General features: G+C 36.8%; 2 protein-coding genes across 3 annotated transcripts; one reads left to right on the forward strand and one right to left on the reverse strand.

The window, feature by feature from the left end:
• Window positions 1-1,407: 1,407 nt before the first annotated feature.
• Window positions 1,408-5,450, forward strand: LOC143603529 (uncharacterized). The gene is made up of 5 exons (XM_077080308.1): window positions 1,408-1,584; window positions 2,149-2,302; window positions 3,255-3,435; window positions 3,522-4,966; window positions 5,084-5,450. The coding sequence occupies exons 2-5, from the start codon at window positions 2,189-2,191 to the stop codon at window positions 5,207-5,209; spliced, it is 1,866 nt and encodes a 621-aa protein (XP_076936423.1). The 5' UTR covers window positions 1,408-1,584; window positions 2,149-2,188; the 3' UTR covers window positions 5,210-5,450.
• A 2,827-nt stretch (window positions 5,451-8,277) lies between these two features.
• On the reverse strand, window positions 8,278-12,284 carry LOC143603534 (uncharacterized). Of its 2 annotated transcripts, none has more exons than XM_077080313.1 (4): window positions 12,131-12,278; window positions 11,613-11,825; window positions 9,818-10,037; window positions 8,278-8,747 (listed from the first exon to the last, which is right to left on the reverse strand). In XM_077080313.1, exons 1-4 carry the CDS (start codon window positions 12,241-12,243, stop codon window positions 8,520-8,522), a joined length of 774 nt encoding a protein of 257 aa, XP_076936428.1. In that variant the 5' UTR covers window positions 12,244-12,278; the 3' UTR covers window positions 8,278-8,519. The 2 variants fall into 2 exon arrangements, with proteins under 2 accessions (XP_076936428.1, XP_076936429.1); XM_077080314.1 differs by having other exon boundaries at window positions 8,286-8,747; window positions 11,613-11,822; window positions 12,131-12,284.
• Window positions 12,285-13,884: the final 1,600 nt, after the last annotated feature.

Raw genomic sequence — 13,884 nt, forward strand, 5'->3', positions numbered from 1 at the left:
AAACACCACCTTCATAGTGTGTTAACAACTCTATACGGTTTGTATAGTGGCTATACGAGTCGTATAGCCCTCACATGACTAACTAATGTACGAATGACAACTTTTCCAGTCTATACGGGTCGTATAGCCCCTATACGAGCTGTGCAGGCTTCAAACAAATGACACTCTCCAACACAAAGAACACAATTTTGCACCTATACGGCTCGTATAGCCTCTTTAAGAGCCATATAGGCGCATATGATGTCCAAATAACCTATAATGTGTGGAAATAACCAATGCCTAAATAAATATATACCTCTAACCAATTTAGAGCAAGTCGATTCGAATTTGCAGTTGAAGCCATTAGAAAGGGGTGGTTTTTTCTTGTTGTCATCCAATTGGGATTGGCCCAAATTGAAGCATGAGATAGCAAGGACCTACAACTACAATTGGACCATTTCAACACTCAAAACTTTTGTATGATTTCAAGTCCTTGTCACCGTTTGGCCCCCAAGAAGATGACTTTTTATCTTCAATCAAACATCAATAATTTCATTTTTAAATCATTATCAATGGGACCTTTTTTTCTTTATATAATAACATTAAATAAGCCTTTTAGATAATCAAATCTAAAGGTAAACATGTTCATGTGAATATCATTATAAATAAACATACGCAGGATTAAATTAAATTCATGGATATAATATTCATTTAGATTCACATGTAGCTTACAAGACACTCATTTCTTCATATGCAATATATATCTTTTCCCTTTTGTTGTTATCGGTTACCTAACTAGCTTTCTCAAGACATAGATTTGCAATTCTACCCCTTGTTTTTTTAAATTGATAAGGTACCAGCATTTCCAATAACTATCTTAGTACCTATTTTGGGGACTTAATTAAATCTATAATATATAATGGTACAAAAATAAAGCATAAAATGAAATTCACCCTTTAAGGCTACAACGCTGTGGGGTTTCTAAAGCTGATGTGGCATGGTGTTAACGCTGCCCACACCGTACCGAGGCGTTAAGGCCCGGGCGGTAAAGGGAGGGGCTTCTACGTTTTAACGGGGCAGCCAAGGAGAAAATGATATGGCACAAATGCTTTAACAAGGAAATGATGGGGTTTTAACGTAGTAACTGAGCTTTAAATCATAAAGCTATGTTAAATGAATGATATTTTAACATGATGTGACACTTTAACTTAATGTTTAAAACCTCTCCACAACAACCAACCTAGCCTTCATAATCTAAAATTTACACAAGTTGTTTTCTTAATCTCTATAATTTCACTCTCTTTTCACATGTATGCTTCTCTCTCTTCTTTTATGGTCAAATTATGTTTATTTCTTCTCTATTAACAATTTCACACTTATTTTTATCTCTCATCTAAATAAGAATACCCTATAGTCACAAGAACATGCAAACATCACTAATTGTAAGGAAATCATGCAAATCATGATTCAAGGAGAATAAGACTAAAACCAAAAGAAAACAAGAATGAAAAGGCAAAAAAAGGCCATGGGGTGTTGTCTTTCTTCTTCTGTGTCAATTTTTGGCACATACACAAACTAGAATTATATCCTACTACATGTTACAAAGTGTGCAATCACATCCTACAAGAGCCTTATTTTTCAAACTTGTAGCTTCTAAGCAACCTTCCATTCCACTCACAAAATCACCAGGAAAATGACACTCTTTTTTATTCTACATAATTTACATCATCCTTGTCATTCATTCCTTTTTTTGTGGCTTTGATGATTATTGATTGATTTGTTACACCTTCCTCTTCTTCATACTGTTCCATAAACACGCGCGTGCGCACACACATATAGTTTTCGTTTTCCAACATTAACTTGGAAGCAAAGCTTGAGGGTTAACAGATATTGAGCCCTTCTTTCTTGTGTAGTTATATTTATAAGAAAGAACACATTTTTCTTATTATAACTTCATTTTGGCAGCTTTTCAATTCTGGGTTATTTGTTTTTATTAAAAATATTTGTGGGTTTTTAATCTTGAGTAAAGATTTCATATATATAAGTTATAATTTATTTTTTGAGGTTTTAAATTGTGGGTTTTGTTTGTAATATAATATTACATATTGGGTATTCATCATTGAATAAAAAAGTTTTGGTTTTGAATGATTAAGTTTGGTGAACTTGTAGATGAAGTGTGAGGGTGAGTGTGTGGGAGTAGTCGGAAAAGATGGACCGCCGGAGTTGGCTTTGGCGGCGGAAATCGTCGGAGAAGAGTACCGGAGAAACTGAAAGCTCCGGTGGGTCAGTTTCATCTCATTCTGAACGGTTCTCTGATGATCAGGTATGGTCAACGGTTCAAGTTATTAAACCGGTGAATCTTTAATTAATGCCAGTAAGATATTGTCATTCATGTTTTTATTAAAAAACATATGTATTGGCTTCCGGGTGTACACCTGTGAGTAATGTGTACATCATCATTTTAACTTTTTTAAGTTTTAACAGTCAAACAGAGGGTATATTAACCTTAAAATACTTTTTAGCGAGTCCTGTTTAAGATTGCAATGGGTCGGGTTTTTGACGAGTTTAAATAATTCCAACCTCATATCCGATTATAAAAGTGTGTCCCATACTTGGCCCAAACCGGTATTTATTGAGCCTTGGGTATACCACGGGCATATAATATACCCGTTAGTTTATTAAAAATACATTTTGAGTAAACACTTGACTCAAAACTCGCCAGGTATCTATCCTGTAACTATTAACCGTTTTGGGATTTGGGAATGGTGAGAATTAGGATGGACGAAGGACGAGACCAGTAATATAATATAATCAGGTATATTATATACCATGTATACTTTGAATTTAAATAAATAAAAAGAAAATCATGCCGGGCATATAATCAGGTAAACGAGTATTATATTTTATCGGGTATATCACCCAATCCCATTCCTGTCCCGAAAACCGTTACCGTGAAAATTTTGAAAAGTAATCCAATACCCAGTCCCATATTCGAGTCCCGGAACCAATGCACATCCTAGATGTTTTAAGTTTCGGGTATATATTCTCATACTATTCATGTTTCATTTTCATCCCATATATTTTGTAAGTTGTTTATAGGATTTTCTTTGAACGACATACCAATTATGTTAGTGAGGAACAAATCACATTTATTTGGAAATAGAAAGTGACTCATAAATCAACAATATTACCTGTTACACCACCATATAGATGTCTTTTTTTTACTTACCAAACCATCCTATGGAGTCAAATGATGTTTTATTCCTTTTGGTAAGGTGTACTCGAATCAAAATTCTCAATCACTTGAAGTTGTATCAACCATTAGTCAACGCACAAGCGAACACAACCATGTTGTGAAGAGCCTTTCCGACAAATTATCGGAAGCACTTGGGAGCATTAATGCCAAAGAACAGTTAGTAAATCAACATGCTAAGGTAGCAGAGGAGGCTGTCTCAGGTACACACCATTTTAACATTCACTTTTGTTACACATTTTGTCTGATTATTACAACTTCAAACAACAAAATCTTGTTGAGTATATAGGATGGGAGAAAGCCGAACGGGAAGTGGTGGCTTTAAGGCAGCAAGTTGAGGTTCTAACAGCTAGAAACTCGACCCTCAAGGATCGAGTGGTTCATCTAGACGAAGCCTTAAAAGAATGTATGAGACAACTCAGACAAACGCGAGAAGAAAAAGAACAAATTGCAAATGAAGCACTCGAGAAGAAAGTTTCCGGAAGCGAGAGTTCTTTGACCTCCATTGAAACCAATCTTCATCAAAAGCTTGAAATGATTGAGAAAGAAAACTTGGACCTAAAACACAAGATTTCATCAATGGCCGAAGAGCTTGAAATAAGAATTATTGAAAGGGATTTAAGCAACCAAGCTGCCGAACAAGCCAGTAAGCAACGGCTTGATAGTGTGAAGAAAGTGGCTCGGCTTGAAGCCGAGTGTCGTAGGCTAAACTCGGCTCTTAAGAAAGCTAATAATAATCCAATAAAAGCTCATAAAAAGCCTTCAGTTACTGAGAGAGGTGATTTCAAGGAGATGGGTAGACTGGTGAGAAACCGAGTGGATTCTGTTATCGAGATTGATCTCATGGATGATTTTCTTGAAATGGAAAGGCTTGTAGCATTTCCTGGTACTTTTGAAGTTGAAGATCGTGGAAACGAGCTTAAAGAGTCAAGAAACCGGCTTGAAGAGGCTGAATCTAAGTTAGCTGATCGTGAAAACGAGCTTAAAGCATCAAGAAACCAGGTTAAGGAGGCTGAATCTAAGCTGGCTGATTGTGAAAACGAGCTTAAAACAACGAGAAATCGGCTTAAAGAGGCTGAATCTAAGTTAACCGAGCTTGAAAACGAGATTAAAATATCACGAAACTCGCTTGAAGAGGCTGAATTTAAGCTATCCAAGTGTAAAAACGAGCTTAAAGCAACAAGAAACCGACTTGAAGAGGCTGAATCTAAGTTATATGACCGAGAAAACGAGCTTAAAGAGTCTGAATCCAAGTTGGCTGAATGTGAAAACGAGTTAAACGAATCAACCACTCGTCTCGAAGAGGCTGAGTCAAAATTGGCTGAGCGTGAAAACGAGCTTAAGTTATCGAGATATCAGCTTGAAAAGGCTGAATCCAAGTTGGCTGAGCTTGAAATTGAGCTCAATGCATCTACATATCTACTTGAAGAGGCTGAATTCAAGCTGCATAACACCACAAATCGACTAGAAATGTGTGAAGCGGGACTCGAAGCCGCTCATGTGAAAAAAGAAGAGGCTGAATCGCGGTGTAAGGCATTAGAAGCCGAGATAGAAATGTTGCTTTCAAAGGTTGATTATTTGGAAAACAATATCCAAAAGGAACGGGATTTATCAAGGCAGACCGAAGGCAAGTATCAGGACCTCAAAGATGAGGTATCGAAACTGCAACACGAAGTTCAAGAAACAAAATCAAGAAATCGAGCTGAAGAGTTCCGGTACCTTAAAATAAAGCAGGTAGCTTGCATACCCTAAAGAAACTAAAACATACATTTGTAATCTTATATATATATTTTTTAAGTTCATAAAAAATATTAGTCCTACAAAATGAACTCGTTGCTTTGACATTTACAGGATAAGGAGTTAGCGATTGCCGGGAGTCAATTTGTGGAGTGCCAGAAGACGATCGCTTCTCTCAATCAACAGTTACTAGCACTTGCAACCCTTGATGACTTCTTGATTGACACCAATAGTTTGTGACGAGTGTTTTGCGAATGGTGATGAATAACTACCCATGATTTTGAGCTATCTACACGAGTTAAACTTCTGTTCGACTTAGATATCATATATTGTTTATGCCTTGTATATTAAGTTCGGCTCATGTAGATTATTCTTGATATAGAAATGAAGAATGAGAATTTTAATTACAGTACATTCATATGTCACTATAGAAGATAACTACATTAATTATACATTCTTGAGGAAAATACAAAAGTAATTAAACCAAACTGAACAGGATACACACTGGTTTCGAACCGATCACTTTTTCCATACAAACCAGTTACAGGCCAACCCGATTTGTGAAAAACCGATTTGACTTTCTTCGACAGAAACCGATTTATGGATCTCTATTTATTAACTAAACATGTCACATTTTTTTTTGACACCTTAGAATAAACAATGAAATCTCCATAGATTGATTTGAATGACTAAATAAATATAAATATTGTTAGAAAAGGGACAAAATCTTTGAATTTTGGAACATTAAAAGCAAAGTAGAATGATGAATCTATGAAAACCAATAGGGATAGCCATGTCTATGAGCATTATTTATTCATCCCCACCAACAAGTTAAAGGTAATATTAAAAGTGATTTTGACACTCACATGCTGGCATGCATATTATCATACATAATATACAATTTACAAACAAAATACTATTATTGCAGCTATTGAATGCTACCATTTCCAAAGTAACTACAGCTTCAAATCAATCAATCAATCAATCATGCCCAGTAAAATCCCACCGACAGCAAAGCTATAAGTACGGTCTGGGAAGGGTGGGATGTAGGCACACCGTACCTCTATCCAAAGGAATAAAGAGGTGGCTTCCAGAGAGACCCTTGGCTCTAAGTACATGTGTATGAAGCAAAATAAAGGCAATCAAAGTTTAACAGCTATATAAAAACTACTACTAATTATACTAATATTAATAATAAGATCACAGTTTAACAGCTATATAAAAGCTAATAATAATAATAATAATAATAATAATAATAATATATGTAAGGAGAATACCATTATGTTATGTGACCTAAATAAGTTAAGTCTAAGCCCTAAGGTATTCAAATCTCTCTAAAAATCCTTAACTTTAATTCTACTTCTCCACGAATTCCTATCCTCAACCATGTCCTCGGAGAGGTTTAGGTCTATCAAATCATGCTTAATCCTCTCATCCCAAGTCAATTTCGGTCGTCCTCTACCCCTCCTCCCCTCTATAGTAATGTTTTCTACGGATCTAACAGGATTCGTCGTCTGTTTTCTCTTTACATGTCCAAACCATCTCAATCTCCCCTCTCTTATCTTGTCTGCTATGTTCGCCACCCCTAATCTCTCGCGAAACACAACGTTTCTTATTCGGTCTAGCCTTGTGTGCCCACACATCCAACGTAGCATTCTCATTTCTGCTACCTCCATCTTCCGCACTTGTGCCTTCTTGATGGCCCAACAATCTGTTCCATATAGCATTGCAGGTCTAACTGCCACCCTATAGAATTTTCCCTTTAGTTTAGTCGGGAAACTCTTGTCGCACAATATACCTGTGGCTGCTTTCCATCTACACCATCCTACCTGAACTCGGTGGGTCACATCACTGTCTAATTCCCCATCGCTCTGTACAAAAGATCCTAAATACTTGAACTTCGTTACCTGCGGGACCACCTGCCCTTCAATTGTGATCTGTGCGTCTTCATTGTCGTTTATCCCACCAAAATCACAGTGGAGGTACTCCGTCTTAGATCGGCTAATCTTTAAACCTTTTGTCTCTAAGATTGTTCGCCACTCCTCAAGCCTCATGTTTAGATCTTGTTTTTTCTCAGCAAGTAACACAATATCGTCTGCGAACATCATGCACCACGGGAGAGTCCCCTGAATCGACTTTGACAACTCATCCAAGACTACTGCAAAAAGAAACGGGCTCAACGCTGACCCCTGGTGAAGACCTACCTCTACAGGAAAGAAATTAGTATCCCCCACTAGCGCACAGACACTTGTTTCACTCCTGGCATACATATCCATAATTAACTCAATGTATTTCCTGGGCACTCTTCTACCCTCCAAGCACTCCCAGAGCACCTGTCGTGGCACACTGTCGTAGGCCTTTTCTAGGTCAATAAACACCATATGTAAATCACGCTTCTTCTCCCTATACTTTTCCATTAATCTTCTTATAAGGTGTATTGCCTCTGTGGTGGAACGCCCCGGCATGAAGCCAAATTGGTTGACCGTAACCTGAGTTTCTCGTCTAAGTCTAACCTCAATCACTCTTTCCCATAGCTTCATAGTATGACTTAGTAGTTTGATTCCTCGGTAGTTACCACAACATTGGGCGTCTCCTTTGTTCTTATAGATAGGAACTACAACGCTTCAAATGAAATCCCAATATAAGACGCCAACTTAAAACATCAATTTTAACTACATAGTCAGATTTTGGTTATAAATTTGGTGTAATCCAGTAAATGAAAAAAGAAAAATTGCCTACATTTAATTTTTTTGTATAACCTGAATCATTATTGTAAGAATAATGATATGAAGTAATGTAATCAAATTTAACATGTTAATTGTTCTTCAACATATGGATAAAGTGTTTGTAAGTAGACACACCCCCACCACCAGATACGGGTGTGTGGACTCTTGGCACGACACGAAAGAACGACATAAACCTAACACGTAGTCTATACGAGTTCAGTCGAACCCGTGAACACGTTTAGCTAAATGTGCTGTGTTCGGATCGACTTGACAGGTGTGTGGGTTGACCCATTTATTTTTATAAACGAATATATATATATATATATATATATATATATATATATATATGCTTTATCACATAACTTTAACTAATTGGATATTAAGTTTCATAATTTACATTAATTGGATATTTTATATACATTTGTAATTTTGTTGCAAACAGGTCATGTTTGACCCATGAAAACTCATGGCATGTATGGGTTCACGTGTCTGATACAATTTTCGAGTTCTTGCCGAGTCCGACCCACCAGCCAACAAACACAACCCATTTTGACACCTCTTTACTAATTTGAAAGCATGAAAAAGGATGTCAAACAAACACAAACCTTTGACTAGCCAAAAAAGCTGCTGAGCTTAGTTTATAGTATTTAAAAAAATTATTCAACTTACATTCAACAAAGGTAGATCCTTTTAAAAAAACAAAGCATTTATAATGGTTAACTACCAAGTAACAGAGAATTTATCAAAAAATTCAAATTGAATCATTACCTGGATATAACAATAAAGCTGGATTGATTGATTGATTGATTACTAGAGTAGGTTTGTTAACGCGATTTGAGTTTTGCTGAAAGCTTGATAAGTTCTTGTTCATCTTCAAGCTTCTTCCTAACAGCAGCTTCTTCTTTTTGTCTTTGAATAAGTTCAAGTTCCCTGTGTCTTTCCTCCTCTTTTCTTTGAAGCTCGAGTGCTTCTCTTCTTTGAGCTTCTTCTACCCGCCTTCTATTCTCTTCCAGCATTTTATCAAGCTCTTCTCGCTCTCTCCTCGCTTTCTCCTGCATATTAATAAATTTTTCGTTATTATTTTTATTTTATACAACCCTCCTAAATAGTTTTTAGCCGATTATGGTAATAACTAATAACTTTTTTTTCTAACCTTAAAAGATTTAAAATGGACATAAACGAGCTTGTGGGTCAACCGAGCCCAGCTGTATCACCCGGTTTACAAGTGTTAGTTTTAGTTTAATTAAATAAAAATTAGTGAGTTCACATCTGCAACAGAGTGAAGCGAGATTTATTTATTTGAATATGTGACTAATGTGCATCTGTGTAAACGACTAAACGTGACCGATATTAGCATTATGTGTGTGAGTTAACTATCTCAAAATTAAATTAAATGTATGACAATTTAAAAGGAGTTCAGTTAATTAATTTTAATTAAGTAACTAATTATGTGTGTATGTGTGGATAATTATGTTTTGAGCTGATTCACGTACAATGTGTATTTTTATGGTGACAAATGTTAATAAACGCTTATAGTGTGATGTAACGAGTAACCGGGAAAGTGATGCATGTGGGCTTTCAGTGCTTGTTTTAGTAGATGCCTAGAGGGTTTTTTTTAATCAGGTTATGATATAGCTTATTCAGTTATTTGACCTTAGTTGTGTGTTCTAATGATGCTTAGAATGTGTGTTAATAAGGCGGTTCGGTTATACGGACAGTTGTTAAAGTGTGATGTTTAGTGTGACTTCAGTGTGGTTTGGGTGTGGGGTTTGGTTCACATCATTGAACCATTGGTGAGTTATTAAAGTGTGATATTGCATGATAGATAATAATTATGATATGCAGTGTGTGATTTTATAAATTATAGACTCACCAACAAAAGCTAACTGTTTTTAGTACGTGTTTCAACAAAAGCTGAATTATGTTTTGAAACTTGTAAATGGGATTTGAACTTTTAGAACTAAGTTTTTGTTAAAAGTCTTCCGCTGTGAATTGTGGTAACGTTCTCGGGTTTTGGGGAGTTACACCAGTCCAGGCTAACCCCGGCATGTTTTGAACCAGATTACGCATTGTCCCGTTTTGACCCATTAACCCAACCCGGCTATATGAAAAGAGTGATCACCTCTTTCTGTCTTGCTTCAGTAAGGGCTGCTTGTTTTTCTCGTTCAAGTTGAGCCTCCACGTCATCAAAAAGTTTCTTATGGCCTTCTTCTACACGCCTCTCTATTTCTAGTTTGACTTCTACTGACTCCAGTTTCTCCTCAACTTTTGCTCGAATTGCTTCTTCTATTCTCCTTGCTGTCTCCTCTTCTAAAATTTTGAGCTCCATTTCCTGTTCAAGCCTTAAAACATATACAGATAGTCAAGTTCTTTTCAATTCTTCAAAATAGAAGCAGCGTGGATGTTTTATACAAAACGAAATTTGATTTCAAACAAAAAGTTACAACCCATATTACATAACAGATAATATATAAATAAATTAATTCTAAAAATATAACATAATGGAAACTAAATAGAAACCTAACTTTTTAGGTTTTTAAAACTCTCCAATTATATTCCCATCTTTTCAAACATTATAGAAAATTTAAAAAAAAAAAGAAAAAGACAAGACAGTAGAATAAAATTTGAGATGTTTTGAGATTTGACATTGAAGAAAATACATTGGGTGATCATTGATGAAAAAAAAAACATTTGGTGAGTGACCATCAACATATTTTGTTTAATTTGAAGTTATATCTCATGTATAAGAGGCCTGCGCCTCAAGCGTTTTAATCTGTGCCTCAAGTGCGCCTCCTGTACAGCCATCGCATCGAGCAGTCAGAACCAAGGTGCGCGCAAGGGCTTGCGCCTACTGGGCGCTTTATAGAACCAAGGTGCTCTACTATATTTTATTGATGCAACTCAATAACTTATCATCGTGTCAACTCCTTTCTGTATTGGACTTTGATTTTTATTCAAAAACTTACTGAAATTTGAAGTGGACAGTTGTTATTACTTAACAATGCATGAGAAAATTTTTGCTAAAATTATGATGATAAAAGTTATGATTTATATATATATGGCAATGCTTTAGGGTTATGTTAGTTACAGCTCCTAATCACTGGAAAAATTATAGAACCCTAGATTTTTAGACATGAAAATCTAGTGCAATTATAATTTACATGTTTGAATATCTGATGATTAGGCCCGCCATATGTTAACTCTACTCTGTTATGTTGTTGATGGTTGTCATGCCATCCCCTTCTACATGGAGAAAGGTGTATTACACTAATAGCGGTGACTCCACATATAACATGAACAAAGTTACTTCAGAAAGTTGACAATTTACGTTATGTTAGTTCTATGAGATAGACCCCAAACAGCTACATTATTATACAGTTAATAGTTCAACTTATTTTGCATATATATAAGAATGCACTATATTGGAAGCATTTGATGCAATTAAAATCAAGTGAAGTTGACATGTAGCAGATTGCAAAACCATCGCAAAGAGTATAAAAAGCATCAAGTCAAATCAACTCATTGATTGATAAGATTGGTCCATTCCTAGTCATCATGAGTTAAGATAACTGCAAGCTCCTAAGAAAACCAGTCTAAAGTACACAGCTTTGCCTCTTGAAATTAACTGGCATTACACAGAGTAGCATAGATCTGGAATTGACCTCATATATGTTCATAATTATTATGCAAGTAATGCTCCAATAAAGTTTAACTCGGCTAGTCTATATATCGCATATTTACGTATTCACCGCAACAAGTTCATAGCCTATAAATCTATACCTCACATATTAAACCAAGGGTAACTAGCAAGACCCTTGTGTTCAAAATAAAACTAACAATACCCCCTCAAATGCGCCTCATTACTATTTTTATGAAAAAATCAACATAAAGTAAGAAAAAAACATAGTTTTGTGTACCTTTTCTTTTCTTCCATTTCCTTTCTCGACTTTTCAAGGGCATTTTTGCGTTCATTACTCAGGCTTGGAGACCCAACAGGACTCGGTGAAGACGTCCTGCTTCTTCGCCTTCTGTGACGCCTCGGTGGTGTTGGAGACCGACTTTTCTTATGTCTAGAAACTGGCGACCGACTTCTACGCCGACGAGGGCTACCGGAATGACTTCTTCTCCTACTTAACACAGTAAACAACATGTCTCACACAACCATATAATCTACCTTAAATTTGGTTTCTTTGTTTATTAAAATATATATTAAAAAATTTTCATCTTTAATAATTTTAAAACTGAATTTCATTATTCTACAGGTTGACACTCAAATTGAACCTAAATTTTTGTGGGTTATGCAGGCAATTATGTTGGGCATAGACTCCATCACTGAATTGATAAATATATGAATCAATATTTGGCCTTTAATGGTTCTTTATGAAGATAGCTATATGAAGTAAAAAAATAAATTGGTTGAATCAATTAAACTGACCTGCTGTGAGTGTAAGGCGAACGGCTGCGATCCCTCCGGCGACGGCGGCTGACCGGAGACGGCGAGTATCTCCGGCGGTAAGACGTCGGAGACCTCGATATGCTTCGAGGCATTATTATTATTATTATTATTATTATTATTATTCCTTGAAAGGTTTTCTAGTTAAGATATGTTTGTTTATAACAACTATCAGAGCAACTGTGTTCAGGGGAACAGCTTGAGTGACAGTAGTGGTGGCGGCAAGGACCTTCTGCTTCTTGCGATTCGGTTCGTCAGATAGTTGGCCGGCTTTGATTAGGCTCTGGGCCACAAGAGCGGGGAGGTGAACAGCGGCTTGGACCGTCTGGGGATCAGCTGCGATGAGGATGGCGCGCATGCAATCGGGAAGGCCACGGATGTAAGCTTCAACAGCACGTTCTGCGGGAGTAACCATATGTGGTACCAAAAGGGCGAGCTCGTGGTAACGTTCGGTGTATCCTTGGTAGTCAGCCCCTTCCATCTTATGTTCCCAAAACTCTGCTTCGAGCTTCTGTTGCTCGCTACGGGGAACGAACTCTCGGGTGACGACTTCCTTGAATTCGGTCCAGGGCAAAGCGTTGGCAGCTTCACGGCCACGAGTTCTGACTTCGTTGTTCCACCAGTTTAGAGCGCGCTTGAGGAACATACTTGCAGCATAGCGGACTCTCAGATTTTCCGGGCAAGCAACGATATCGAACGTAACTTCCGTCTTTTCGAACCATTGTAGAAGACCAGCAGCGCCTTCAGATCCTTCGAAGTTCGTCGGTCGGGCACTTTGGAAGGCCTTGTAGTGTCGATCGGTTGCATTAGCGTTCGGGTTCTGGTCTTGGTTTGCAGCGGGTTGAACTCCCTCTTGCATGGTCTGGGCGATTTGGGTCACCATTCCAGGAAGGACAGCAGCTATCTGCTGTGCGATAATGTTGGCCAGCTCGGCAGGGTCAGTGTTATCAGCGCGTCGGGGAGGCATTCTGGGAATAGACAAAATGAGAGACAAGTGCAAAAGAGATACATCGAGGATATAGCAATAGAGTAAGGCGATCGCAAGATAAGCAAACAATGTGTAGATGTGATACAAGTGGCGATATAGTGATGTGTGGCATCATGCTCGAACATAGATCAGAGTGGAGAGACAAGCGATTAAACAGATAAACATGTAAGCAAGTAGCAAGTAAATAGTTGGCAAGTAAGCAAGTGTGATATGTGCAAGTGATGCATGAAACTATCCAGAGTATGGTCCCTAAGTTATAGTCTAGTTCTTGAGTTCGCCTTGAGTTTTTTAAAAGGGGGAAAGGAAATAAAAGGAAAACTAAGGATAGTTAAAAAACGAGTGTTTTTGAGTTTTTTTTAAGACGGAAAGGAAAGGAGTAGGAGGAGTTAAGAAGGATTATAGTAATGTATTTTCCTAATAAGTTATTCTCCCAAAAATGGGATAATTACTAAGGATAACTATTTTTGAACATAGTTATCATTTATTTTACTATAATTTCCTTCCAACTCAAAAACACACCTAATTAAAAAAAAAAAATCCTTCTTTTCCCTTTCTTATCCTTTCCTCTCATTTCCTTTTCTTTCCTTGATTAAAAAACTCAAGAACAAGACATAAATGTGCATAAAAATCACTTTTCTCCCTTAACTGTGATTTAATACTATTGAGATGAGATTTGAGCTTTCAATAAATTATTTTGCAACGGAAGTTATAAAAATCGTATGTATGTTTTTTGGGTGCTAATCGGTTA

The sequence above is a fragment of the Bidens hawaiensis genome, unplaced genomic scaffold (genome assembly GCF_021521415.1).
Source record: "Bidens hawaiensis isolate Kalapana, Puna unplaced genomic scaffold, B.hawaiensis_p1.1 tig00062101_1, whole genome shotgun sequence".
NCBI lineage: Eukaryota > Viridiplantae > Streptophyta > Magnoliopsida > Asterales > Asteraceae > Bidens > Bidens hawaiensis.

Coding starts and splice junctions, on each gene's coding strand:
- LOC143603534 (XM_077080313.1), bottom strand. CDS start 12,243: ATGCCTCGAAGCATATCGAGGTCTCCGACGTCTTACCGCCGGAGATAC. Junction 11,826..12,130: donor TCGCCTTACACTCACAGCAG/GTCAGTTTAATT, acceptor TACTGTGTTAAG/TAGGAGAAGAAGTCATTCCG. Junction 8,748..9,817: donor CTGAAGCAAGACAGAAAGAG/GTGATCACTCTT, acceptor ATTAATATGCAG/GAGAAAGCGAGGAGAGAGCG.
- LOC143603529 (XM_077080308.1), top strand. CDS start 2,189: ATGGACCGCCGGAGTTGGCTTTGGCGGCGGAAATCGTCGGAGAAGAGT. Junction 2,303..3,254: donor AACGGTTCTCTGATGATCAG/GTATGGTCAACG, acceptor CCTTTTGGTAAG/GTGTACTCGAATCAAAATTC. Junction 3,436..3,521: donor AGCAGAGGAGGCTGTCTCAG/GTACACACCATT, acceptor TTGAGTATATAG/GATGGGAGAAAGCCGAACGG.